The sequence below is a fragment of the Gymnoscopelus braueri genome, assembly GCF_963280865.1.
Source record: "Gymnoscopelus braueri genome assembly, chromosome: 17".
Taxonomy (NCBI): domain Eukaryota; kingdom Metazoa; phylum Chordata; class Actinopteri; order Myctophiformes; family Myctophidae; genus Gymnoscopelus; species Gymnoscopelus braueri.
In genome coordinates this window covers 2,836,814-2,863,626 of record NC_137617.1, presented here as the reverse complement: position 1 = coordinate 2,863,626, position 26,813 = coordinate 2,836,814, and the positions used below count along the sequence as shown (strand labels likewise).

Sequence of the window (26,813 nt, the reverse complement as noted above, 5' to 3'; positions counted from 1 at the left end):
TTTGGGGGTCCTAGACATGGAAAAGTTGGAGCACCACTGATATAGCAACATACGGTTAGGATTTAGAAAACATATGTATTTGGCTGCGGACCCCCATCTCAAAATGTTTTGTTCCAGGGACCCCCCAGAAGCAAAGATTTGAGTAAAAAAAACCTGCTTAAAAATATATGTATATTCAAAGATTTGCAAAAATAATTGAGATTTTTCAGAAATAGCAGATCTACAAGCTCATAGCGCGATCTGCTATTTTTGAATAGCCAAATAAATCTAAAATGACACAGGTGCGTTCCCGGTCTTAATGGGTTGAAGAGAGCTTACTAAATAACAACCACACTGGATCCATTTGAAAACACAAGTTGCTTTTTTTAATTATTTTTTTTACATTCCTTGGAAAAAGGGGCGTTTTTTTGGACATACAAGGTTTTGCCACGGTGTTTGATGTGTTCGGTGGGGACTTACTTCTCGGCGGCGTGACGCCCAGCAGGTCTGCTTGATCTTCCACACGACGGCGGCCACCAACAGAAGTGACAGGAAACAGCTGGAGAGGAAAGAGAAAAAAAAAGCAAATCAAATATTATGACGGTTCACTTCCCTATCGTTCTGCTCCCTACGCCGCCTACAGGCATAGAAGGTATAACGTACACACCCAGAGAAGTAAAAAGGTGTCAACGAACGGTTCACTTCATTGTTCTGGTGTTCCTATAAGCCTACAGGCTACAGACGCTACGCACACAGAAAAATACAGGTGCCAACTAAAGTACAATTTTGAGTTTTATTGTTATTCTTTTTCTTACTGGGGTATTTCCGACTTTCAATACTTGTTACTTCTACTCCACTACATGGGTTCTCAAATGTTTTCGTGCAAAGGACCCCCAAATTGATATGTATGTGGCCACGGACCCCCACCTGAAAATATGTTGTGACTGGGACCCCCAGAAGCAAAGATTTGTACACATTTTATGAGCTTGTATATGGATCTGCTATTTTTTAATAGCCAAAGTATAAAATATGGATAAAGGGGTTAAAATGACACTTTATTAACTAATTTAGTTGGGGACCCCCTGGTACCCCCCAAGGACCCCTGGGGGTCCCCGGACCCCACTTTGAGAACCAATGCACTACATCTCATTTTGTTTTCCCTTTACTGGGGTATTTCCAACTTTCAGTACTTGTTACTTCTACTCCACTACATCTCAAAGGCAAAGATTGTACTTTTTTTTACTCCGCTGCAATTATTTGAAAACTGAAGTTACTAGCCATCGTTACTTTGCCTATTTAAATTATTATATTACAAAATATGCATTAACCACTTCAGCCCTATTTTATACATAGGCTATTCAAAAATGGCTGATCTACAAGCTCTCAAGACACGTGTTGAGAGCTTTGAGATATGAAACATTGGAATATGTGTAGTGGATTAAAAAGTACAATATTTGCCTAAATTTGATGTTGTGGACTATAAGTATCAACTAATGACAAATGGAAACATTTAAGTAAAGTAAAAGTACCTCAAAATTGTGCTGAGGCGATTCTTTTAAAAAATCTAAATCCTAACAGTTTTTGGAAAAAAAACATATATTTATTTTTCAAGATTTTTCAAAAATAGCAGATCTTTTTGAATAGCCAAAGAAATCTAAAGTGACACAGATGCGTTCCAGGTCTTAATGGGTTACGTACAATACTGGAGTAAATGTACTTAGTTACTTTCCACCTAACCCTACAGGCAGAAAGTTAACAACACACACCTCCGTGGATGGCTTTTTTTTCTGGACAATTTCAAAGCATCACAATTCATGTCAGAGCAACGTAGAGACTCTCTATGGACGAGGTGCTATAAGGTCACCAAGGAAATAAAACTATTAAGACCTGAGGCCGAGGCCTTCTAAATTGTTGGTTCTCAAAGTGGGGTCCGGGGACCCCCAGGGGTCCTTGAGGGAGTTCTAGGGGGTCCCCAGCTAAATGATGGATAGTTAGGAACCAAATGGACCCTTATGGGTCTGTAACTCTGAGAGTGTACACATGGAATCAAATGGACCCTAACCATGTGCCAAAACCGTATAGAGTGCCAAAACCGTATAGAAACGGTTTAGCTGTCTTTTTTTTTTTTTTTTTTTTTTTCACACAGGAGGGGCTGGAGCAGCTCTGGGAGTACCCATTGTGATCCTGAGAAGGATAGGCCAAATGGATCGCCGGAAACAAAAACATGGCTCCCCATCCGCTTCCTGTCTATTTCCTTCTTTAAAACGCCTATATCTCCGAATCTGTTTCCGGTGGGGAAAACCGGTCATGCGCGATCCCCCCCCGTTGTAACTCGCGAGTGAAATGTTATTGTTCCAGGATGTAGCTAGGGTCATCGCGCTACATGAATGGATGCTTTTTTTTACGTGGATTTGCTCGTCGTGGAGTCAAGAGCTTTAAACAGCAAAGCGCAGTCAATGGGGAGAATGCTGGCACCCACGGTAAGTTATTATGAAAAAATCCCGGCACCCAATGTGTTAACATTGATTTTACATTATAAATTGGGGTCCCAGAGATAGAAATGCCATTAAATGGGGGTCTGTAGCCTAATGCATGTCAAACTGGGGGTCCTTGAAATTAGAATGGTGCCGGATACTAGCTGTACACAGACGGACATACACACATACGGACGGACGGACGGACAGGGGCGAATACATAGTCTCGGCCACACCTTCGTCCTGGCGGAGACAATGAAATTAAATTGCTTGCTGTAAAATTTTGGGTAATTTTATTGATTTATGTATTAACTCTCTCAGTGCCAGTGAAATAAAAAAAAATGTTTTCTCTAAACTGCCAGCATATTATTTTTTTTCAAAGTAAAAAAAATGGGCTTAGGAAGCGAGATACAGCCTTTTTTAGTTATAAGTTAAACAAAGAGTGGATGGAGCTGCAAATCTTCAGATAATGATATCTAGGGTTCTGAACATTTTTTTCCCAAAAAAATAAATAAAAAAAATATATATATATTTTAACTCTGGATTTTTCGTTCTGGCACTGAGGGCATTCAGAAAAAACTCGGGATAACTCGGGGCTTGGCACTGAGAGAGTTAAGCAGCAGTGTAATACCTAAAACCACTGCAGGTGCACTAGTTATATTGCATCAACACACTCTACCATACAGATTGATTAAAATAATATTTTATTGATTAAAACAAGTCCCAGGTTATAGCTTTACATATTGAAATATTCATTATGTTAATTGAAATACACAAGCACAGGGCTGGAACCTCTGCAATACTCAAACTCCTCTGTCGGCCCTTTTAAATTCTGCTTCAAAAGGGTAGAATTTGTCAAATAATTACAGGAGATAATACATTCATTTCTCTATAGGCTGTGAATATCCAGCTGATTGCTTCAATTAATAGCCCGCTGGATAAATCATTTACCAAGGGAAATTCAGCACGATCCAAGCGCTCCGGCGCTAAAACTATGATTGATAGAGAGATCCTAGTTCATTATCCCAGTGACAGATACTATAGTTATGATTGTGACATGTTAAAGCAACTTTCTGATAGCTACCCCTACCTCGTCTTATTCATGCTTTTAGAGGTTAACTTCTGTACAAGAGGCCCTTGATGTTGTGTGGACTAAGAAAGGGGAGGAGCCAAACTGAGTTCCTGTTTCTACACAAAAAAGGAGGTGGTGCCCCCAGAGGGGGAAAAACACATACCTACATACCTACATACATACATATATATAAATATATATTATGTTTATCTTTCTTTTTTTTTGCCAAACAAACAGGCTTTCAAATGACATACAAGTTATGTCTGCTTGCTATGGGGATAAATTGAATCTTGACCGTCAGGCACAATTCGTGTCAGATCCTGTGTCTATTGACACAATGTAAATGTCTCAATAGAAGAGCAGAGAGACACAATACACACATACAACCACCCCAATTGTATAAGTTATATTGTATTAACATACTCTACCATACAGATTGTATAAGTTATATTGTATTAACATACTCTACCATACAGATTGTATAAGTTATATTGTATTAACATACTCTACCATACAGATTGTATAAGTTATATCGTATTAACATACTCTACCATACAGATTGTATAAGTTATATTGTATTAACATACTCTACCATACAGATTGTATAAGTTATATTATATTAACTCATTGAGTGCCATTAACGTGTTTCACGTGTTTTTGAAAAAAATAGAAAAAAAACGAAAATAAATAAATAAAGAAAATGTTTTTTTTAAGAACCCAAGATATCATTATCTGAAGATTTGCAGCTCCATCCACTCCTTGTTTAAATTATAACTGAAAAACGCTGTATCTCGCTTCCTAAGCACTTTTTTTTTACTTAAAAAAAATGTTTAAAAAATGTCGCTTTAAAATATGTCCTACTGTAACCCATTAACTGCCAAAGGTATTTTCATATTTTTTTAGCCAGTGCCAGAGTTTTTCATTGAAAAAAAAAAAAGTACTCAGGAGCCGAGATACAGAATGTTTAAGTTTCAAGTTAACAAGGAAGTGGATAGGAGTCTAGATCTTCGAAAAAATCATATCTCCTTGGTCTTTGGGTCAAATTGAAAAAAAATAAAATAAATTTTTTTTTTTGTTCACGTAGATCTACGCGATTGGCACGTGGCGGCTTTAAATAGGTTCGCGTAGATCTACGTGATTGGCAGTGAATCAGTTAAAAAACAACATAAAGAGCACATAGTGAGATATTGAAAATAATGCTCTTTGTCAAACGATATTTTAAGAACTGCAAGGATAAATAATTTAGCAAAACAAAAAAGAAAGATCATCATTCTCTCTCTCCGCCATTTCCCCTTGAATCCTGATGTGAGACATTAGTGTGTAGAGGGAAAAACACACAACTCAACTACTCTGACAGACACGCAAATAAATACAAGGAGAGAGAGAGAGAGAGAGAGAGAGAGAGCATCAATAATCCGTCTGTATGATAAACATCTTCCCAGGGTGAAATTAATTTCAGCGGCGTATACCCCCAGACGATGGCGGGCGGTTTTGTGCTTTCTAAATGATTTGCAAAAAAAAAAAAACCTGATGATTTTTAGAGATAGCGGTGAATGAGGTTGGGAGGTTGGAATGAGTTGATTATCGTGGCTGTCGGGCAAAAACCTCATATCTCCATGTTTCAAATTGTTAAGTCTTTTTTTTCTGGTAAATGAATGCCCTCCTTCACCATACGAGTGTGTCAGACAAAGGGAGCGAAAACAGCCGATCTACAAGCTCACAACGCCTCGCATTGTGGGCTTGTGGATCGGCTATTTGCAATATTCTATTTTTTTTTTTATAATAAAAAAGGCAGTGGTGTAAAGTTACTAAGTGAATTTACTCAAGTACTGTACTTAACACATTGGGTGCCAGAGGTTTATTAAAATATTATACTTTGAGTGCCAGGACTTTTTAAACATTTTGAACCTTTTTCAAGTAGTCACAAAATATTTTCAGTGATCACCGTCCTCACGGTGATCCCCTCATTACACACATACAGGTCTCGTACAATCGGGGGGAAAAAATTTAAAACATTCGGAAATCCATTCCATAGTTGCAGCCAGTTGAAAATAGTTAAATTAACATTGTAAAAAAAAAAAGTGCACAGGAGCCGAGATACAGGTTTTTGAAGTCATAAGTTAACCAGGAGGTGGATTGGAGTCTAAATCTTGTAGGAGTGATATTTCCTGTTGCTTTGAAGGAAAAAAATTAAAAAAAATTTTTTTCAAAAACCGTATATATACGGTTTTGGCACTCAACGTTAGTATGCGCAAAACCGTATATATACGGTTTTGGCACCCAATGTGTTAAGTAACTTTTTTAGGTATTTTTTACTTTACTGGAGTATTTCCAATTTTCAGTACTTTTACTTCTACTCCACTATCTCTCAGAGGCAAATGTTATACTTTTACTCCACTTTGAAAACTTTAGTTACTAGTTACTTTGTAGATTTAGATTATTGTTACAAAACATGCATTGACCACTTCAACCCTATATAGATCGCCATTTGAAAATAGCCGATCTACAAGCTCACAATGCGTCGCCACCACGGAAAAAAGGAAACAGTTTTGGACGTGCAAGGTTTCAAGCAGACACAGACGTTCTGTTGTTAACAGTGAACAGGTTCTGTATAGCTGGCTGCTGTCACTGCTGTTCACATAAAAAAATAAGATATAAAATGAAAATGATTTTCAACGACCTGAAGGGAAATTCGACTTCTTCAAGGAGACTCTGGCCCAAAGAGTTTTGGGCTATGGTATCCATTCACCGCTATCTCCGAAAAGCATCGGGGTTTTTTTGCAAATCATTTAGAAAACACAACACAAACCTGTCTGGGAGTATACGCCGCTGAAATGTATTTCACCCTGGGAAGATGTATTTATAATATACATACACAAAGTACAATTTTGAATATTTCCAATTGTCTATACTTTTACTTCTACTCCACTACATCTCAGAGGCAAATATTGTGCATTTACTCCACTACAATTAAAACACTTTAGTAACGTTAGTTACTAGTTACAGATATAAATTATTACATTATAAAACACACATTAACCACTTTAGCCCTATTTTATACCTAGGCTATTTGAAAATAGCCGATCACAACGCGTTGTGAGCTTGTAGATCTGCTATTTTCAAACACTTTTACTTTTGGTACTTTAAGTACATTTGGATACCAATACTTTTGTACTTTTACTCAAGTACATTTTGAATTCCGGACTTTTACTTGTAACAGAGGACTTCTACATTGCAGTATTGATACTTTTACTTAAGTATAACATTTGAGTACTTTTCCCACCACTGTGTATGTATGTATACTGTATGCACACGCACACACACACACACACACACACACACACACAGTTATTTATTATTATTTTGTAATGGAAACTATTGTTTCAAGAGAGAAACAATTTGATTTGAAAGCTTCTGGTCTTGGCTATATATTGGACGCAATACTGTATATCTTGGTCATGACATAGTATCAGACATGGATCCGTTTTTAAATAGTTTTTTTGACTTGGCACTTTAATATTTTGTTATTTGTGTGCGATATTCACAGTCACACTCAACAAGCAAATCACTGTTTCATAACTCTTTAATATCACACAGCTCTAATTAAGACTGGCCTACTGCTGTTCATGTGTATGATCACTGAAGCAACCGTAATATTTGAAAACCGCAAAAAAAGGGTTATTGTAGGGGCAAATATAGTATAACGTTGCTGTCGGGCAGAAACCATCTAATTCCATTTCGACGCTTTAGCATTTTTTTCCATAAATCAGTGCTATTGAACACCCTTTACGTCTGTGTGTTGGTAAAACAGATATTGAACCAATGAAAAGTATTAAAAAGTGCTTCTGACAAAACCAGCTAACTCCATTGGATCCTCAAACGTTAGCTGGTTTTGCTGACTCCAGGCTCCACCCCCTTTTGACCTCCAACCTCATTGTGAGCTTGGAGGTCCATTCAGCTGTTCTTATCAATGATGAACAAAACCTCCTAACTCCACTTTTTGTTTTGTTTTTGTCATTTCCTGAAAAATGAACATTTTGGAGTTAGCTGGTTTCTGCCCGACAGCAGAGCTAAAAATGTAATATTCAAATATGTTTTGTTTTAATATCCTGATTAACCCATTAACTGGTATTTTAAAGGTATTTTCATATTTTTTTAGCCAGTGCCAGAGATTTTTCATTGAAAAAAAAAAAGTACTCAGGAGCCAAGATACAGAATTTTTAAGTTTTAAGTTAACAAGGAAGTGGATAGGAGTCTAGATCTTCGAAAAATCATATCTCCTTGGTCTTTGGGTCAAATTGGAAAAAAAAATTTTTTTTTTCTTTTTTCACGTAGATCTACGCAATTGGCACGTGGCGGCTTTAAATAGGTTCGCGTAGATCTACGTGATTGGCAGTGAATCAGTTAATCATGAGCCTGGATGGCTTGGTTCCAGGCTTACAATAATTTATATAAATATGTTTTTCGTAAATCTCTATGGGACAAATATATGGGCTTTTTTTTCCCATTATGGATATTAAGAAACAGACATAAGGACAGATGGATATTAGTACGTGTGTATGAGTCTCATAATGCTTCAACTTTGTAGAGGCTGTGTGGGGTGATTTAGCACGCTGTCACCAGTCTGGTTCTTACACTCCTCTCTGGATAGTGACAGAGTTGGCGCACGCACGCACACGCACACGCACACACACACACACACACACACACACACACACCTTGTGAGGACAGTTTTAGGATGGTGATTTGATGAATGAATGCAATTATTTTTCTTCTTTTTGCCCGTTGTGATCTTGTAGATCTGCTATTTTCGGAAATAAATATAACCCAGGCAAAAAGTCAACCCTAACCCCTAAACCTAACCTCTAAAATGTCTAATGCTAATCCCAACCTGACACACACACAGCTCCGCACCCACTCAGAAGTGCTACTCTCAGTCCAGTGACAGTTGGAAAGGTTCACACCCCCTACTCTGAAACCACATTTTTATTCAGTGACATTTGTGTCAAAAAAGCCCCCTTTACAAGTCTGTGAGAACAGAAATAAAATACCATGCGATAAATATGTATTAGGATCTTTAAAACCATAACTTTATTTTCTGCGCAAAAAAAAAAATATATTTTTATTTTGAACATTTTGAACAATCTGTATGTTAGAGTATACTAATTAAAGGGATATTTCACTTTCAAACATGTGTGGGGTACTACTTTTACCGCGTACTCAGGCTTTTAAGTGTAGCAGTAGTGGCTCAGAGCCTCTGCCGGATGACCTAAAGCCTAATATCGCCCCCGGGCCAAGGGGAAATCCCCCCTGGAAGTGTTATTTGTATTCAAAGTACAGTTCTTACCTGAAGAACGTGACAAAGAACTGGACCAGGTCCATGATGCTGTTGTGTTGAGAGAAGGCAATCTGCAGGACAAACACAAAGCATACACACATAATTATTAGATCTACAGAATTACAGGACAGACACTAACAAAACAAATGTTTTTTTCTTTCTTTTCTTTCAAAATATTCACCCACACGGATCATTTATTTGTCACGCTCCTAAAGACATTTAACCCATTAAGACATGAGGCTGATTAAATTGTTTTCCCTAAATCCTAACGCTTTAAAAAATATATATATATATTCAAAGATTTGCACAAATTTTCACGATTTTTCAAAAATAGCAGATCTACAAGCTCATAGCACGGCACTCGGTGCCGCGCTATGAACTTGTAGATCTGCTATTTTTGAATAGCCTAAAGCAATCTAAAAATGACACAGATGCGTTCCCGGTCTTAATGGGTTAATTGTGATTAATAATCATGATTGCAATACTAAAGTAATTGGTATAATCTGTTTTAGTCTCACAGTTCTGCAGCCTTACTTCATCACTTGATGAAAATAACTGATCGCTGTATAAATCATGTTTGTGGCCATCTATATTCTCTAAAAAGATACTGTAAGCTTGGTGTTTTGGTCACCTATGAAAGGAAAATTGGTAAATTATAATACAATTGCTTATAATAAATGCTTACATTTCATGCAATGTATATAGTAGGACTCAGGCTTTTCGGTTTAAATGGCGAGAGAGAATGCACAAACGTTTTCTAAAATGGTCAAACATTTATTTTTATTTCATGGATTTTATTTAAAAAAAAAAAAAAAACATAACACAACACACTGTCATACAACTAACATACCTAATAAAAATAGGGCTCTAGTGTACCATATATATATATATATATATATATATATATATATATATATATATATATATATATATATATATAAATAAGAGAGAGAGAGAGAGAGAGAGAGAGAGAGAGATGGGGAAAAAGGTTAAAGGACAAATGTCCTTCTAGTTCTATTCATCGGACCACTTTCAACCTGGTGTAACGCCGGGGATTCAAACCCGCATTGTCTCCCGCATGGAAAAGCCAACATCTTATCCACAAGGCTTAAAGATATATGAGAGAGAGAGAGAGAGAGAGAGAGAGAGAGAGAGAGAGAGAGAGAGAGAGAGACAGACAGAGAGCGAGACAGACAGACAGACAGACAGACAGAGAGAGCGAGCGATAAGGAGAAGGGTAAATGCTTGGCTTAAGCCCGGTGCGCTGACGGTGTGTTCCTTTGGAGTCCATCAGCGGCGTGGCGTTGAGGGGGTTAACGGGGCGCGGGGTGTTGATAGGTCAAGTCCGTGTTAAGAGCAGATTGGAGCAGCCAAAAGGTCAGCGGACAGACTGTGGGGGGGGGGGGGGGTGCAGAAAGTGCTGCGACAGCTTCTGTTTGGTGGCCGGATGGACGCAGCACTTAGCTGTGATGCCGTGCCACATCACAGGAAGTAACAGGCCAACTGCTGTGTGTCTTACTGAAATGGACAGTCTCTCAATTAACCCATTATCCCCAGGGGTCTACAACAGCAGGTCCGTGACCCCTAGGGGGTCATCAGAGTTACTATGATAGGATTTTCTTTTTTTTACATTAACCACTTGAACTCTAGCATCCCTATTCTGAGGGGAAACATTAGCCGAAAATTGCTATTTTCAGCAAAGATGACTACTAGAGGTGTAACGATCCAACTGTATCGATATGCAACATATCGCATCGTTTGACTTTGTATCGTATCAAATCGTTTTGCAATGCAAATAATCCACTGTATCGATACTAGGTACTTGTGCGTTGTATTTAGCAATTTTAACACATTGCCTGCCTAGAACGTTTTAAAACCTCCTTTCAAAAAGGACTTTTTAAAGCCTTATTCAACGGCCGATAGCAACAAAATGGCCTATCGCGGTTACAAAATGTTTGTTCCGGTGGATAGAGGACCCTCCCCCACCCCCCAGACACCCTTTGTTTGCATCTGAGTACACACCGCGGCTCCTGTGGGTCTCCGTGCATCGTCAATATAAAGTAAAAAAAAACGCTGGCATGGGGATGAAAAACGATGTTTTGTTTACTTATTTATATCCATAATGATATTTTTTTTCCCCTTAAAAAACACTATGCACACGTTTCACACAAGTTTTCAAATAATTGTATAATTGTACACCTCTGAGATGTAGTGGAGTAGAAGTAAAAGTACTGAAAATTGGAACTACTCCAGTAAAGTAAAAAATACCTCAATTTTACTTAAGTACAGTACTTAAGTAAATGTACTTAGTTACTTTACACCACTGCACATACGGAGTGTGTCTAACCTCAATGTGTCGTCATGGCATCAGGTGCAAAAAGTATATGGAACTCTTGAACAATCACTACCATATATGGAGTTTGGGTTCATATTCGTGACCAAATATGGCAACAGCAGACCACGACAACAGAAGGGCAACATAGGTGTCCGAACCTCTAGTATATAAAGACGGTGGGAAGCCGGTGGGCGGGCGCCATGAACGAAACATCCCGATTTGATTGGCCAATAAATGTCACAAAACCTGACATCCAAATTTGATTGGCCGAGCTTCGCACGACAGAGTGCTCTGATTAATATCGACCAGAAACAATTCTTGGGACTTACTAATTAACAAAAATCATAAAATCGAAAACACAAACCAGCCAGCATTCAGGTGGCACAGGGGTAAAGTTCAACACACTCAGCCAACTGAAAGGTAGCGCTGATCATAGGGTTGACAACCACTGTACCTGAAACTCATATAAGGGACACCCGCCCGGGCGTCCCACATCACACTTTTAATACTCATCAAAGAAAGACATAAAAAAATAGTTGAGACATTATTTTTTTCTTCCAGTGGTTCAAAACAGAACAGAACAAACTCTGTGTGTGACAAACCTACTGATATCTGTGAAATGCAAATGGCACCAACTAGTGTCCAAAGTTCTTACATGAGTACATGACCATGTGTAGTTCTTCCTCCTCGCTTATCGGCTATTTTAGCCATTTCTGAATGTTTGCACGGTCTGTCTGTGGATTTTTACAAAATATTTAGCCATTGAAAAGTATTTTTATAACAAGAGCTTGTGACTAAATAATACCTACATTGGAGCCATTCGAACATTTGTTTTTCCATTTCCTGAGAAGCAACAGTTTCCGCCCGACAGCGACGATAACCATCGGCAGTCTCAAATTCGGCTTCTCAACTATCACTATTCAGCTATCTCAACCAGATCTACCCCTCCCATCCCTTCTCCTCCCTCTCTCTCTCTCTCTCCAATGTAAACACAAGCCAACGACAGAGAGAGGCAGACCTGATCCCGTTACCGTGGCCCATTTGATTTAAACCAGCCAGCCTTTTAGTCCATTGGTAAATAATTGACTGTGGTGCTGCCAGGAAATCTAATAAAAAAACTATTACTGGGGCCGCCTCCGCAGATGGAACGACCCCGGAGATATCACCTCCTCCTGGGGTTGACTCATGTGCAGTGTTGCCAGGTTGGCTTTTTGTAAGCGACTTTGGGCTGGTCGCTTGTAAATATTGGTAGTTTGTGGGGTGCAGGTTTTTTTTCACAATATTTTCAAAATGCAGATCTACAAGCTCACAATGTGTCGCATCGCAACGCGTTGTGAGCTTGTAGATCGGATATTTTCAAATAGCCGATGGACAGTGGTGGAAAAAGTACTCACATTTCTTAAGTAAAAGTATCAATACTGCATTGTAGAAATACTCTGTTGCAAGTAAAAGTCTGGAATTCAAAATTTACTTGAGTAAAAGTACAAATGTATTGGTATCAAAATGTACTTAAAGTACCAAAAGTAAAAGTACTAAAATGCTTGAAAATAGCAGATCTACAAGCTGTAGATCAACTGTTTTCAAATAGCCTACATAGACATACACTGTATGTATAAAATAGGTCTAGAGTGGTTAATGTATATTTTATAATATAATAACTTATATCTGCAAAGTAACTAAAGCTTTCAAATAATTGCAGTGGAGTAAAAGTACAATATTTGCCTCTGAGATGTAGTGGAGTAGAAGTAAAAGTACAGAAAATTGGAAATACTCCAGTGAAGTAAAAAAATACCTCAACATTGTGCTCAAGTACAGTACTTGAGCACATACTTAGTTACTTAACACCACTGCCGATGGATATAGTTTTAAAGTGCTCATGTGGCCTATTAGTCGCTTCTTTTGGGCTTGTTTTCCTAGACCTGGATGCTTATTCCGCAGAATCTGGCAACATTGCTCATGTACCATGTGTGGGGAGGGAAGGGGGAGGGGGAAGCGTTAATAGAAACGAATGTGAGATCGATACCGGCCAGCGCTGGTCGTGTTGGCGTGAGCTATGTTGTACCATGCCGCCATATGAAGATAATTACAATGGCGTTTTTTTCTCGTTTTGTGCCACACTTTTCATTAGAGGTACAGTACATCTGAGGGCGTTGATAGGGACACCGTCTTTTAATGTACTGAAGCCTTCATGTTCCTCTGGGTTTAACCCATTAAGACCGGGAACGCGTCCGTGTCATTTTTTATTTCTCTGGCTATTCAAAATTGGCAGATATACAAACTCGGTGCCGTGCTATGAGCTTGTAGATCTGCTATTTTTGAAAAAATGAGAAAAATATTCTTTTAGATTTTTTTCAAAAATAAAATAGGATTTAGATTTTTTTTTTATTATCGCCTCAGGTCTTAAAGGGTTAATACGGTATACAGTCCAGCTGAACGCTGGACACACAGCGGGCATTAATGGTGGGATGTACGGATGGGCAATTTAACCCATTCAATCCGGGAATGCATAGCTGTCTCATTTTAAGATTTATTTGGCTATTGAAATATAGCAGATCGACAAGCTCATAGCTTGTAGATCTGCTGTAAAAAAAAAAAAAAAAAAAGTGGAAATGTGTGCAAATCTTTGAATATATATATATATATATATATATATATATATATATATATATATATATATATATATATATATATATATACATACATACATACATTTTTAACTCAAATGCTTCTGGTGGGGGTCCCTGGAACAAAACATTTTGAGATGGGGGTCCGCGGCCAAAAACACATGGGGGGGGGGGGTCCTTGACACAGTTTGAGAACCACATATAGCAACATACGGTATATAAAATATATATATTAAAAAAAATGATTTAGAAGACATTTGTAGAATCCCCCAGAAGCAAAGATTTGAGTTACAAATGTTTGCTTGCACAAAATGTTCACAATTTTTCAAAAGAAATAGCAGATCTACAAGCTCAGAGTGCCGCGCTATGAGCTTGTATATCTGCTATTTTTTTATAGCCCAAATAGCCTAAAATGACAAAGATGCGTTCCCGGTCTGCATGGGTTAACCAAAACTATATTGAAACCGGCATTTAACACATTAGACCTGAGGTCGATTTTTAAAAATGCCTTCTATCAGAACAGCTTTCTAAAAAGTTTTCAGAAAATCTAAATGTTTTAATTAATTTGTTTTGTATACTGTTGCTATATACATAGCAACATCTAAAACTCAGACATAGTTCTACAAGCTCACACCATATCGCATCATGATGTGTTGTGTGTTTGTAGAGTGTTTGTAGAGTGCCTACACTTTGTCGTTAGACAAAGTGTATATGGAGCATCCTTATCCTGGGCATGTTGTCATATTAGGCAAACACGTGGCTAAAATGGCCAATCTACAAGCGTGCAATAGCCAATCTCAAGGTAAAAGAGCATAGACCCCCTGGAGGGACCCTGGTCAATGCATTATAAAGGGTTTAAAGTGGTTAAAAAAAAATCCGCAGCTCTCCCACAGAGGAGGGAGGATGCAGAGAAATGGCTGCTGGATGCATGGGTCTGACCGGCGGTCCCCGATATGCTCCTGGATAACTGGAACTAGTTTACTGTAACAAGAGTTGTGGAGCTGTTAACCCATTACAACCCGGGAACGCATCTGTGTAACCACTTTAACCGTTGTTTTATACTTTGGCTATTCAAAAATAGCAGATATACAAGCTCATAGTGCGGCACCGAGTGCCGCGCTACGAGCTTGTAGGTCTGCTATTTTTGAAAAATCGTGAAAGTTTGTGCAAATCATTGATGTATTTTTTTAAGCGGATGTTTTTAACTCAAATATTTGCTTCTGGGGGTCCCTGGAACATTATTTTGAGATGGGGGTCCGCAGCCAAATACATATCATTTTGAAGTGGTCCTTGACTGATTATAGCAACATTTAACATTTTTTTTCAAAAAAACTGTTAGGATTTAGAAGAGATTTGTAGAATCCCCAGAAGTAAAGATTTGAGTTACAAATGTATATTCAAAGATTTGAATATAAAGAGAAACATTTTCATGATTTTTCAAAATAAATAGCAGATCTACAAGCTCATAGCGCTATGAGCTTGTATATCTGCTATTTTTTAATAGCCAAAGGAATCTAAAAAAAAATACACACAGATGCGTTCCCGGTCTTAATGGGTTAAGGGATTTATTTTCATTTCCTCCTCCTCACACAGCAGTGTTTACACTCCCCAGGGATAAAAAAATAACCCAGGAGTGAAATTCAACAAGAAAAAAGGCTGAAGATGAGACAGCCTGGGAAGCAGGTGGTAACAGGGTTTGTCTCCTCTCAGGGTAACATACTGGAGACATTTAGCTCGGTGAGGTATGTAGTCATACCTCACAGGTATGTCAAAGAGTCTATGACATATCTATGATGTATGACTCCTTGTGTCGGTCGTCTATGACTTATGGTCTGTTTTTCACATCTCCCCATTAGTTCTTAGGACCCCTGGCCCCCCTTGTATCGTTTCCTCTATTTATTTTTTCGTGTTTGCACTGTTGTGCTGTCTTTGTTTTTTTCCTGTGTTGAGTGTTTTTTTTTCAGTTGTGGTTGTGAACAGAAACAAGTTTCAGCTGTTTTGTGTTCATCCACAATGGCATTTCTTTTTTAAAGATTTTTGTTTGGGGCTCTTATGCCTTTATTTGACAGGACGGTAGGCTGACGGGGAGAGAGAGATGGGCCAGCGTATGTGGTATGCGCATGCGGGCGCCCCCCCACACTGGCATTTTTATTGTTGGTTTCTATTCTATATGATTAAAAAAATAATATTTATTTTTCTGCATCAATGTGAAACAAAGTCATGTTTACAGGGTTGCAGCCTGTGGGGCTATCAGTCTTAGATGTGTGCAAGTACTGTGTGTAATTATTATTATTTTATTTTCGTCCTGCATAATGCAAACACTGTAGAGGGTGTATACTGTTCTATACTTTTGTTCATGATTGATGTATTTTTTTTGTGTGTGATGTCTTTACCCTGATGTATAGTGTAACTGCTGCGCTGCCTTTGGCGATTGAACAGGCTCTATGCACAGCAGCCATTTTGAAAGTAATTGGGGCCTCTTCCTTCACAGGTGTTACCAATGATGCTAACTAAGGCTCTGTTCCATTCTGGTCAAACAGAGTCAGGGTGCTGATATTGCGCATGTTGGCTCACTGGAAACACTCTGCTACACCAGTGGGTCTCAAGGTGTGGTCCAGGGACCCCTCATGGTTCCTTGAGGGGGTTCCAAATGGAACCAAATGGGATTTGGTTCCATTTGTACACTCTCAGAGTTATGGGGGGCCTTGAAATTTAAATAGTTTGTAAAACTGTGGTGCTTTAATTAGTATAATTGGTAACACCTGTGAAGGAAGTAAGGATGAGGCCCAATTTCTTTCAAATATGGCTGCTGTGCATAGAGCCTATGTCCCTCACGGGATCAATAAAGGTTTTATCTTATCTCAAGTTGGAGCTCAAACCAAAAACGGGTGCATTGGTATCCCACCTCAACCTGCTGTTACTGTCCTGAAGGCATCTACATCTTTAAGAATAATGTCCCACGTTTTCCCCCTCCCCATCAATGTCAACATGGTGACCGCACATCACTCTCAAAATGTTATTTTATAGCAGTCATCTTTGCCGCCCAGCAGTGATGGATGTGTGTGTGTGTGTGTGTGTGTGTGTGTGGGGGTGTGTGTGTGTGTGTGTGTGTGTGTGTGTGTGCGTGCGTGCGTGCGTGTCTGTGATCTTATTTTACGGCTCATGAGACTAAAGTATGGATAGTTTTTTTCCAACCTGTCAGGGTTTCATCATTGTTTTTAACCCATTAAAACCGGGAAAGCATAAAAGCAATAGAAGAAGAAGAATAGAAGCAAAGATTTGAGTAAAATAAGTATATATATGTATCTGCTATTTCTGAAAGAAATCTTAAAATGACACAGATGCGTTCCTGGTCTTAATGGGCTGGCACAACTCCAGATAAGTGATAGCTGTGTCATGTGCTTACAGGAATGCTACAGTAGAAACAGTGAAATGCAGATTTTCTTTCTGCCTGCTAAAAAAAAAACACAGCTGTGCGCTTATGCAGGTTCATTACTGCATATTAATACTGTAATTATAATAAATGACATTCATACAATACTGTCTCTTTTATAATCATAAAATGTAGCCTGATTATGGATTCAAGCCCATTTCTCATTTAGTCGTAACCACTTAAACCCTATAAACTTTGTTGTACTTTAAATCGGAAAATAGCTGATGTACAAAAAAATTTCGTGAATGTTCGGTGTTCGCCTACTATGACATTCTCAGAATGTGGTTATCTGTACAAGTTGCAGTCAAAATGATACAAACCTCAGGTAGGTTTATTGGCCAACAAACTGTCAAGTGTTTGCAATAAACAAATCAGACAAAAACAATTTGAAGAGCTCAACACAACTAGATATCCCATCTGGGAAGCAAGGGGTCCCATGTTCAATGCCCGGCCCCGGCAATGTGTCGAGGGTGTCCCTGAGCAAGAAACTTAGTAAGCCCTGAAAACTGCTGAAAATGGAATTTCCCCCTTGGGATGAAATAGGTCTAATTACTATTATGATTTATTATTATTATTATTATTACAAGTGGGGTCTCCGAACTCAACACAAAATACCACTTTCAATGACTACTTCAGTCTATTTATTACATTGTGTAAGTCCTTCATGACAAGTGTCATTAATACTAAGTAGAGCGCCCTTTTGCTGTTATGACCTGATGCAAACATGATGCATAGCCAGACACACAGCTTGTGGCAGCGTTTCTGTGGAATCTTAGGCCCATTCCTCATGTGCCTACGGTTCACTAATACTCTAGGGATTATGTTTTGCAACCAATTTCTTCAAATTCCACAAGAGATTTTGGTTCAAGTCAGGAGACTGTCCATTTGGACCCGCCATTGAGAACCAAGGTGGCAACAAGAAGAGGCAGAGGAAGAGGAAGAGGAAGAAGAAGAGCAACAACAAAAACAAGTTGTAGTGGTAGAAGTTCTCACCTGTATCTTGATAGGCCATGAGAAGTTGCTGACGTAGACGTAGAAGGTGATGTTGGGGTTGCTCCTGAAGGTGAACTTCTCGCAGGAGAAGCTCTCCTTGTACTCCTTGATGTTGGTCTTGGAGACGATGGGGACCTCCTCTCCTGAGATGGTTCCAGCTGCAGGAGAACACAAGGGTTAATTCTGAGCACATTCTGACCGTGTTCTCCACACAGCAAAGCTCAGAGGGTTCTTTTAAAGTGGTGGTTCTGAAACTTGAGACAACTCGAGAGTGTAAAGATTGGACCGAATTGATCCGTAATAACTCTGAGTGTACCAATGGAACCAAATGGACCTTTACGGGTCCATTTGGTTCCATTGGTACACTCTCAGAGTTATGGAGATCCCTTGAAGTTAAAACATTTGAGAACCACCACTTTAAATGAACCCTCAGAGATGTACAGGTCCATTTGGTTCCATTTTCAGGCATCTAGTACGGATGCCTCCTGTGCGTCTCTCCCTAGGGAGGTCCTCGGTGCACGTCCCACTGGGAGGAGACCCCCTGGCAGACCAAGGACCAGATGGGGGGGGATTTCATCTCCACACTGGCCTTGGAACGCCTCGGAAGCCCCCAGGAGGAAGTGGCTAATGTTGCCCGGGAAAGGGAAGTCCGGAGCTCTCTGCTGGAACTGTTGCCCCTGCGACCCGACTCCGGATAAGCGGTTGAAGACGGATGGATAGGCAGTGATAATCGCAGATCTATAAGCTTGTACTGTATATCTGCTATTTTCATTCATTTTCAAGTGGTTAATTTATTCATGTAGTTTTGGGAACCACTGATGCAGTATATTAAAGTTGATGCAATATTTTTTTATAATGAATTGTCTGCAATATTATAAATGTATAATTTATATTATTAATATGTTATCATAGATAATGATTACATTTAATAAGCCTTCAATGTGAATGTGATAAAGCCACATTAACGTGATATTCAGCATAAAATGTCTCCAATGAAAAAGTAATAAAAACGCTGCGCAAATTATTCTTTTTTTCCACCAATTCAATATGGCCACGACTGAAATATCAATTTGAGATAGAGTGGCGTTTTAAAAGCGCCACTCAATAATGCCCCGGAAAAAGAAGACGAGAGAACTCGAAGCACACAAAAGGGCCGGCCCTTCATTGTCAAGTCTATCGAAAACGTTTTTTTTTCAGGCCATTTCTTATTTCCCCCTTTCAAGGCGAGAGTGGCTTCTCTCTCGACATCGACATTCCAACCCACGGCTCTGAAACAAAAGCGCTGAAGATGACAGCTGGAGAGTGGGCCTACGTGAGCGCGTTTATCTTAATTGAAATCACTCCGCACGTCCCCCCCCTTCCCCACTCCACCCGCTCCCCCCCAGCCCCCAAAGACACTGGGCTTGGACTTGTCGATTGTTGAAGGGTCCCTCCGGTACCCCCTCTCCCAGACTAAAAGTATCTTTGTGGGCAAAAAAAATATATAGAACCTGACCTGACTTCAAAATATTAATGACAGCACGCCAAGCTAAAGGTTGAGGTGACGGAAGGGGCCTGTGTATAGCAGCAGGTTTTAACCCGTTTTAACCGGCGGGAGAAAATGTCAATGTCGTGCAGGGCAGGAGAGAGAGCGGCCTGACTTTTGGGAGGAAGAGAGTGTGTGTGTGTGTGTGTGTGTGTGTGTGTGTGTGTGTGTGTGTGTGTGTGTGTGTGTGTGTGTGTGTGTGTGTGTGTGTGTGTGTTTCGGGGGGGGGGGATAAATAATAGACACAGGACAAGCGTCCTTGGGCAGCTGTTCCCCAAACTTTTCGGCTCAAGAACAAAAAGGCACCCACACTTACACAAATACATCACTGTTTCAAGAATAATTAAAATAGCCGATCTGCTAGCTCACAACGTTGTGAGCTTGTGATTGGCTGTTTTAATTATTCTTGAAACAGTACAACAGTATCAGACTGTGGTTGTACTGGTCAGCTCCCAGTACAACAGTATCAGACTGTGGTTGTACTGGTCAGCTCCCAGTAAACAACACATAATTAACCCATTAAAACCGGGAAAGCATCTGTGTCATTTTATCTGTGTCAAAAATAGAAGATCTACAAGCTCACAGCTGCGAGCTTGTACATCTGCTATTTTGGAGGGAGAGAAAAAACTTAAAAATCTTGAAAGTGCGAGAGGAACTACTGATTTAGAAGGCATTTGTAGAATCGGCCTCAGGTCTTAATGGGTTGAACCAACTAGGAGGAGTGAATGCATAAATGAGAGCAGTTACCGGTGGATCCCACAGACCAGGTGATGTTCAGGTTGAAGTTGTTGGATGCATTGATGGACATGTCCAAGTTCTTGTTGGCCTGTGAAAAGACAAACGACAAAACAACCCATGAGTTTCATTTAGCACAGAGGAAGAGGCTGTGAAGTCACTGAACTGAAGTCTTTCCAAAGCACTTTACAATGTTCATTACATTTCACCAATTCACTAACCGCTGGCAGAGGAAAGTGGAAACCATGCAAGGCACCAAGCTGCTCACCAGGAGCAGTTGGGGGTTCAGTGCCTCGCTCAAGGACACCTAGACAGTAACACTGGGGGAGCCGGTGATCGAATGTGTTGTGAGCTTGGAGAGCGGCTACTTTCAGTATTTCGTACATATTTTTTTTACGTTTCGCCTATAAGAGACCCAGCATTGTTCTGTGTGCACTGCAGTGGACATCAGGTTTGGTAAATTTCCTCTAATCCTAATATACAATAGAGAGTCATGCTTGGCTCTCTGCGTCTCCAAGCTGTTTGTCTGTCTAGGTCTCCAACAAGTTTGGTCTCGCTTCACTTTCGGAACACTAGGACTCAATAGCGTCACATGTATAGTATTATAGAAAATCAATGTGCACTATAAAAAAAATTGCACTATAAAAAATAATTGCTGGGTCTCAGGAGGATATGGTATGCTCGAAATAACTATTAGTCAATTCTATCAAATTATTGTTTTTTTGATTATCTTTTATAATTGATTAGCTCAATTAAGTGTTGCACCCCTACAGTGAATCAAAAGGATTGTGTGGCATGCGTTCATATTTAGTAACCTGTTCAGGTGAGGCCATGAAGTTGATGGCAGTGTAGTGGTGGTCATCTTCCTGGACCAGGCTGAAGGTGAACTGGTAGTCGATCAGCAGGTTGTCTGCTCACAAACAGAAAAGTTACAGTCAAAACGTGTTCAAAGTTAACATCATTGCTACAGCGTCACACAAAAGCATCAAAAGTAGCAGATCTGCGGTGGCGCCCGCTGGCCTAGCAGTCCAGGTGTACCACATATGCTGGTAGTCCAGCTTGACAGCGTGTCGCGGGTTCGATTCCCGATCCCAACAACCTTTGCTGTGTGTCACCCCCCCCCCATCTCTCTCCCCATTTCCTGTCAGCCTACTATCCTGTCAATAAAGGCAGAAAAAGCCTCAAAAGATATTTAAAAAAAAGAAAAAAGTATTAGATCTGCAAGCGACACTTTTTGAGCTTGTAGATCTGCTACCTTTGCCGTTTTTTAATTTGAATCAAGAAAAGTGACAGTTTTGGACATGTGAGGTTTCGACCCAACACAGAGAGAGAGAGAGAGAGAGAGAGAGAGAGAGAGAGAGAGAGAGAGAGAGAGAGAGAGAGAGAGAGAGAGAGAGAGAGAGAGAGAGAGAGAGCTCTCTCACACACACACACTCTCAACCCTTTGCACTTTTTACTCAAGTAACATTTTGAACACAGGCCTTTTACTTGTAAAGGAGTATTTTTATATTGTGGTATTGCTACTTTTACTTAAGTAAAATATCTGAGCACTTCTTCCACCACTGTTGTCTAATGTCTGCACCCTACTCCCCCCCCCCAGGACAACGGTGGAGGTTGGCAGCGGCAGACACTTAAAAACGCCGAACGGATAAATGTCTGAATGTCTTGACAATCAGCTAGTGTCCTCAGCCAGAGAGCCGTGTCTGTTTACGTGCACACACACTTCTTTGGGTTCTTGACTGCACGTTGGCCTTTTTAGAAGACACTGATTGCACACGGGGAGAAAATAAAAAAAAAGAAGTCTCAGGGCTTTGGAGAATGGAGATTAGCGCTAAATTAGTCTGCAGTCGGCTCGAGCGACACTCCACTAATTTGCTCCTCGAGGCACAGGCTCAATGGCGTATACCTGTGGAAGTGAATGAAAAGTTTTAAATTATTTTACACTTTGGCTATTCAAAAATAGCAGTTCTACAAGCTCTGCTATTTTTGGGAAAAAAATGTAAGCGAACATTTGTAACGTAAATCTTCTGGGGATTCTACAAATGTCTTCTAAAACAGTGTTCTGAAAAAAACGTACCTTTTCATGTCAAGGACCACCTAAACTGATATGTATTTGGCCGTGGACGCCCCCAATTTCAAAACATTTTGTTCCAGGGACCTCCAGAAGTAAATATTTGAGTAAAAACTGGCTAAACTGGTAAAAAGATTAAGATTAAACCCTTTAATTCAAAGATTTGCACACATTTTCACGATTTTTCAAAAAGATAGCAGATCTACAAGCTCATACCATGGCACTCAATATATAGTACCTTTATTAGAAAGATAAACCCCTTGACATGCACCATCTCATTTTCGAGGGGGTCCGTAGCACAAACTCGGTGCCGCACTATGAGCTTGTATATCTGCTATTTTTGAATAACCAAAGAAATCTAAAATGACTCAGACGCTGTCCCGGTCTTAATGGGTTAAACGGCGGCGAGGGTCAGAGAGTGTACGATAACACCGCTTATGAAAGCGGTAATGGCGGCGGATCACGTCCTACGCGGTTGCGCAGGCCAGTCAGAGGTTAAAATGACATTGTCTTTTGTCTCCCGCTCATTGAGATGGGAAGCATGGCAGCGGCAGGCTTTCAGAGGGGACAAAAAAACACCGGTGACAGGAGAACAGTCCGTGTCCCCGTAGCAACAGGAGGTTCACAACAATAAGGACATTTTAGGACAATGACAAAAAGGACTTAATTTTTTAACCCTTTAAGAGCTGTAGAAGCATCTGTGTGTCATTTTTTGATTTGAGCTAAAATAGCATTCTTTTACAATTTGGCTATTGAAAAAAAACGTAAAAATGTTTGCAAATCTTTGAATATATATTTTTTTCAAGCAAACATTTGTAACTCAAATCTTTGCTTCTGGGGGTCCCTGGAAGAAAATATTTTGAGATGGGGGTCCTTGGCCAAATACATATATATTTTGGGGTCCTTGACATGAAAAGGTTTGAGAACCACTGACATAGTAACATAAGTTAAAACAAAAAAAAACCGTTTTTAGAAGACATTCTAAAAACAGACATTTTGTAGAATCGGCCTCAGGTCTTAATGGGTTAAAAGAGTGCAGGAGGCTTTGTGAGTAGATGCACATGTAGTAGCAATACATGTGGGTAAACATGTAGACTGATTCAATTAGGGCTTGTTTTACATATACATTTTTGTTCTATTTCATTACATACTTTCTAAGCAAATTGGTTTTGATTTTAAGTTTGATTAGAAGGTTATTATCTGTGTTATATGTTATTTTACACTTATGTGTTTCCATGTGTTGTTTTTCCACACAATGGCCACAATGGAAATAGGTGTTTTAAGAATTGGTTTTAAGTGCTATCATCTGGATTGTTGTTTTTTTGGCCTCATGTTGTAAAAGAGACTTAAGTCCCAATGTGTTTTTGACTGGCTAAAGATACAAAAAATAGTAATACAATTAGATGTAATTTGAATCCATTGTGTTAGGGTCATTTTTGACCCGTTTAAGTTTAAACAGGTAAAAAGTACCCTTTACATTTCTTTATTGGAACAAGGCTTCATGATATCCTCAGAAACAGCTATTTTAACACAACAAAATTAATTACCACCATTTTAGTTAATTCTGATGGTCTCTAAAATACAATGTAGTAACACTGCAGCAAGTCAGCACACATTCAAAATCTCTTTTAATTCTCTTCAATGCTTTTTTATTAACCACATGAACCCTTGCGTTCTACAAGATCCACAAGCTCACCACGCATCGCAACGTGTTGCAAGCTTGTTGATCGGCTATTTTGGCTGTTGAGAAAAATAAATAAATAAAAAGCTAGAACTATGAACTATGGGGCAACCTGGTCAACTATGGTTTTAGTGGTTAATTTGAATGGGTTTATACAGTATATACTGTGCCGTTGCACAGAGACTTAAGAGAGAGTGGGGTGAGGATTTGGAAACTAAGCGAGCGAACAGACGAGCGGACTCCTTCCACCCCTCCCATCTCTGTCATGAGCTCAATCACTCACTCACAGTCCTGATGCACTTGACATTTTCACAAGTGTCATGTCGTCACCGCCACTGTGCCAAAGTTCACCATCTGCTCATGTATGAGCAGGGGGAAGGGGACAAGTTGGTAGAGAGAGAGGAAAAAGTGTGAATGTATAAAGAACTAACTGACTAATCGACCCTCCTGGTCTGGTTGTTTTTGTTTGCGGAAAGAAGACCGTGAGATCAGGAAAGAAAAAGGAAATGGTGTTTTGGATTGATCCGCCATCTTTAGATTCACGATCAACATTTTATTTAAAGTAGCCAATTAAGTTGCACCCCTTTTTTCCCCAATTTAGTCGTTACGCCAATTAATTCCTCCCCACACACATTTCTGTGTTGTATCCTACTGACTCACCTGCCAGTGAGGAGCCCCCAACGGGAGGAGGTATAGCCTTCGTCCTACTCCTTCCACCCAACACTCCCGGCTGACAGGTGCCGCGTCCAGCCCGTATAGGAGTACACGCAATGACCAATATCACCCTCCCCGCCCGGCTTCCCTCCCCCGGACACGGGACCATTCTGTTCGCATAGACGCCCGACAAAGCCGGATGCACCACGGAGGATTCGAACCCACAACCTCCGTGGTGGTGGGCAGGGACTTTACCACTGCACCACCCGAGCGTCCTCATCATTAGATTAATGTTGATATGGAATCCATTGGTGGGATGCAGATCTGTGACCCCCCCACAGATCTGTTTCAGTGAGCAAAAAAAAAGCCGATAGGTGAAAAACTGTGTGTACTAAACTGGCAGTGTGCGCATGAGAGAGACACCGATTGGTCCACCGGTTTGCGAGAATCGACGCGCAGACAGACATACCCTCTTATAGACTTTTCTGCCTCTGTGTGTGTGTGTGTGTGTGTGTGTGTGTGTGTGTGTGTGTGTGTGTGTGTGTGTGTGTGTGTGTGTGTTAAGTGTGTGTGTGTGTGTGTGTGTGTGTGTGAGCTTGTAGATCGGCTATTTTCAAACTTTAACTTTTGTTACTTTAAGTACATTTTGATACAGATACTTTTGTACTTTTACTCAAGTACATTTTTAATTCCGGACTTTTACTTGTAACAGAGTACCTCTACATTGCAGTATTGATACTTTTACTTAAGTGTGTGTGTGTGTGTGTGTGTGTGTGTGTGTGTGTGTGTGTGTGTGTGTGTGTGTGTGTGTGTGTGTGTGTGTGTGTGTGTGTGTGTGTGTGTGTGTGTGTGTGTGCGCGCGCATGTAACTCACAGTAACAGGTTCCTCGCAGGGGGTTTCCAAGGTAACGGTTCTCCGAGTCACACCTGCAACAGAAAACAAGAGAGAGAATTCAGAAACACAACATTATTAGAAACATTAGCAACACCTGCAGGTGTGTACATGTTCTTGTAGGAACATTAGCATCACATGCAGGTGTGTACATGTTATTTTAGGAACATGTGTGTGTGTGTGTCTTTAGACTTGCTCCGGCAAATCCTAGCCAATCAGCAAAACAGACGCCTGTTGATGTCACCATGTATGGCAAATTGGTTAATTCGAGAGAGCGAGCTTCCGCCCAAGGAGCTTTTAGCACATGATAACGGTCAAATCGCGCACCCCGGCAAACGAAAACGGGCCTTGCTCTTAATCAGCCGTATAAGGACCCGTGCCGCTATAAACGCAACGCACCGGAGATAGTGCCCTCTTGACACCCAGCGGGTGACGTTACGACAGCGTCCGCACATCTGTGCGCCAGCGCGATAAGCACAAAATAATAATGTGTTCTAATTGGCTTTTCATAAAGCAACCAATTATCTGCTCTTAACACATCGACCGCCAGAGGTTAATCTCATAATGTACTCACCAGTGCCAAGGTGTTTTTGTTGTTTTTTTGTTTTTTTCATGTCGCCATAGATCTTGTTAAAATCCTTAAGATTGAGCTCTACACGGTCTGTTTACATCCGCGAGATCTCCCTGTATCTCCCAGTGAAGATCGCGTGTCAAACGGGGCATCCATGTTTGAGTTAGAGCGGATTACGTTAAACAGTGAAATGCGAGGAGAAAAAACTACAGGAAGAGAATTGAGTTTCAGTTTCGTCTGTAGAATGGGAGCGGGCGTGATCGTCAAAACCGGATCCCAAATAATTCTATTTCCTGTCATCAAACCGGAAACGGAAGTGGATCAAAAAATTTCCGAAAGTGCACCCGGACCGCGCATGCGCGAAAAGACCGCAGCCCGTAGGGCTACGGTCTCGGCGCTTAACAGTTGGATTTAACGGACCGTAGTAGGCATGTAA

The 26,813-nt window shown here is 40.1% G+C and overlaps 1 protein-coding gene across 5 annotated transcripts in view; it reads right to left on the bottom strand.

Moving 5' to 3' along the window:
* atrnl1b (attractin-like 1b) overlaps positions 1–26,813 on the bottom strand; it is a 149,095-nt gene that overhangs the window by 49,525 nt on the left and 72,757 nt on the right. For all 5 annotated transcript variants that reach the window (XM_080456210.1, XM_080456211.1, XM_080456212.1 and 2 more), the window contains exons 22-27: positions 25,789–25,841; positions 21,324–21,418; positions 20,521–20,599; positions 18,249–18,406; positions 8,873–8,934; positions 460–538 (exon numbers count right to left, since the gene is read on the bottom strand). In XM_080456210.1, the coding sequence (XP_080312336.1) occupies positions 460–538; positions 8,873–8,934; positions 18,249–18,406; positions 20,521–20,599; positions 21,324–21,418; positions 25,789–25,841 (526 nt within the window). The remainder of the gene's footprint in view (positions 1–459; positions 539–8,872; positions 8,935–18,248; positions 18,407–20,520; positions 20,600–21,323; positions 21,419–25,788; positions 25,842–26,813) is intronic.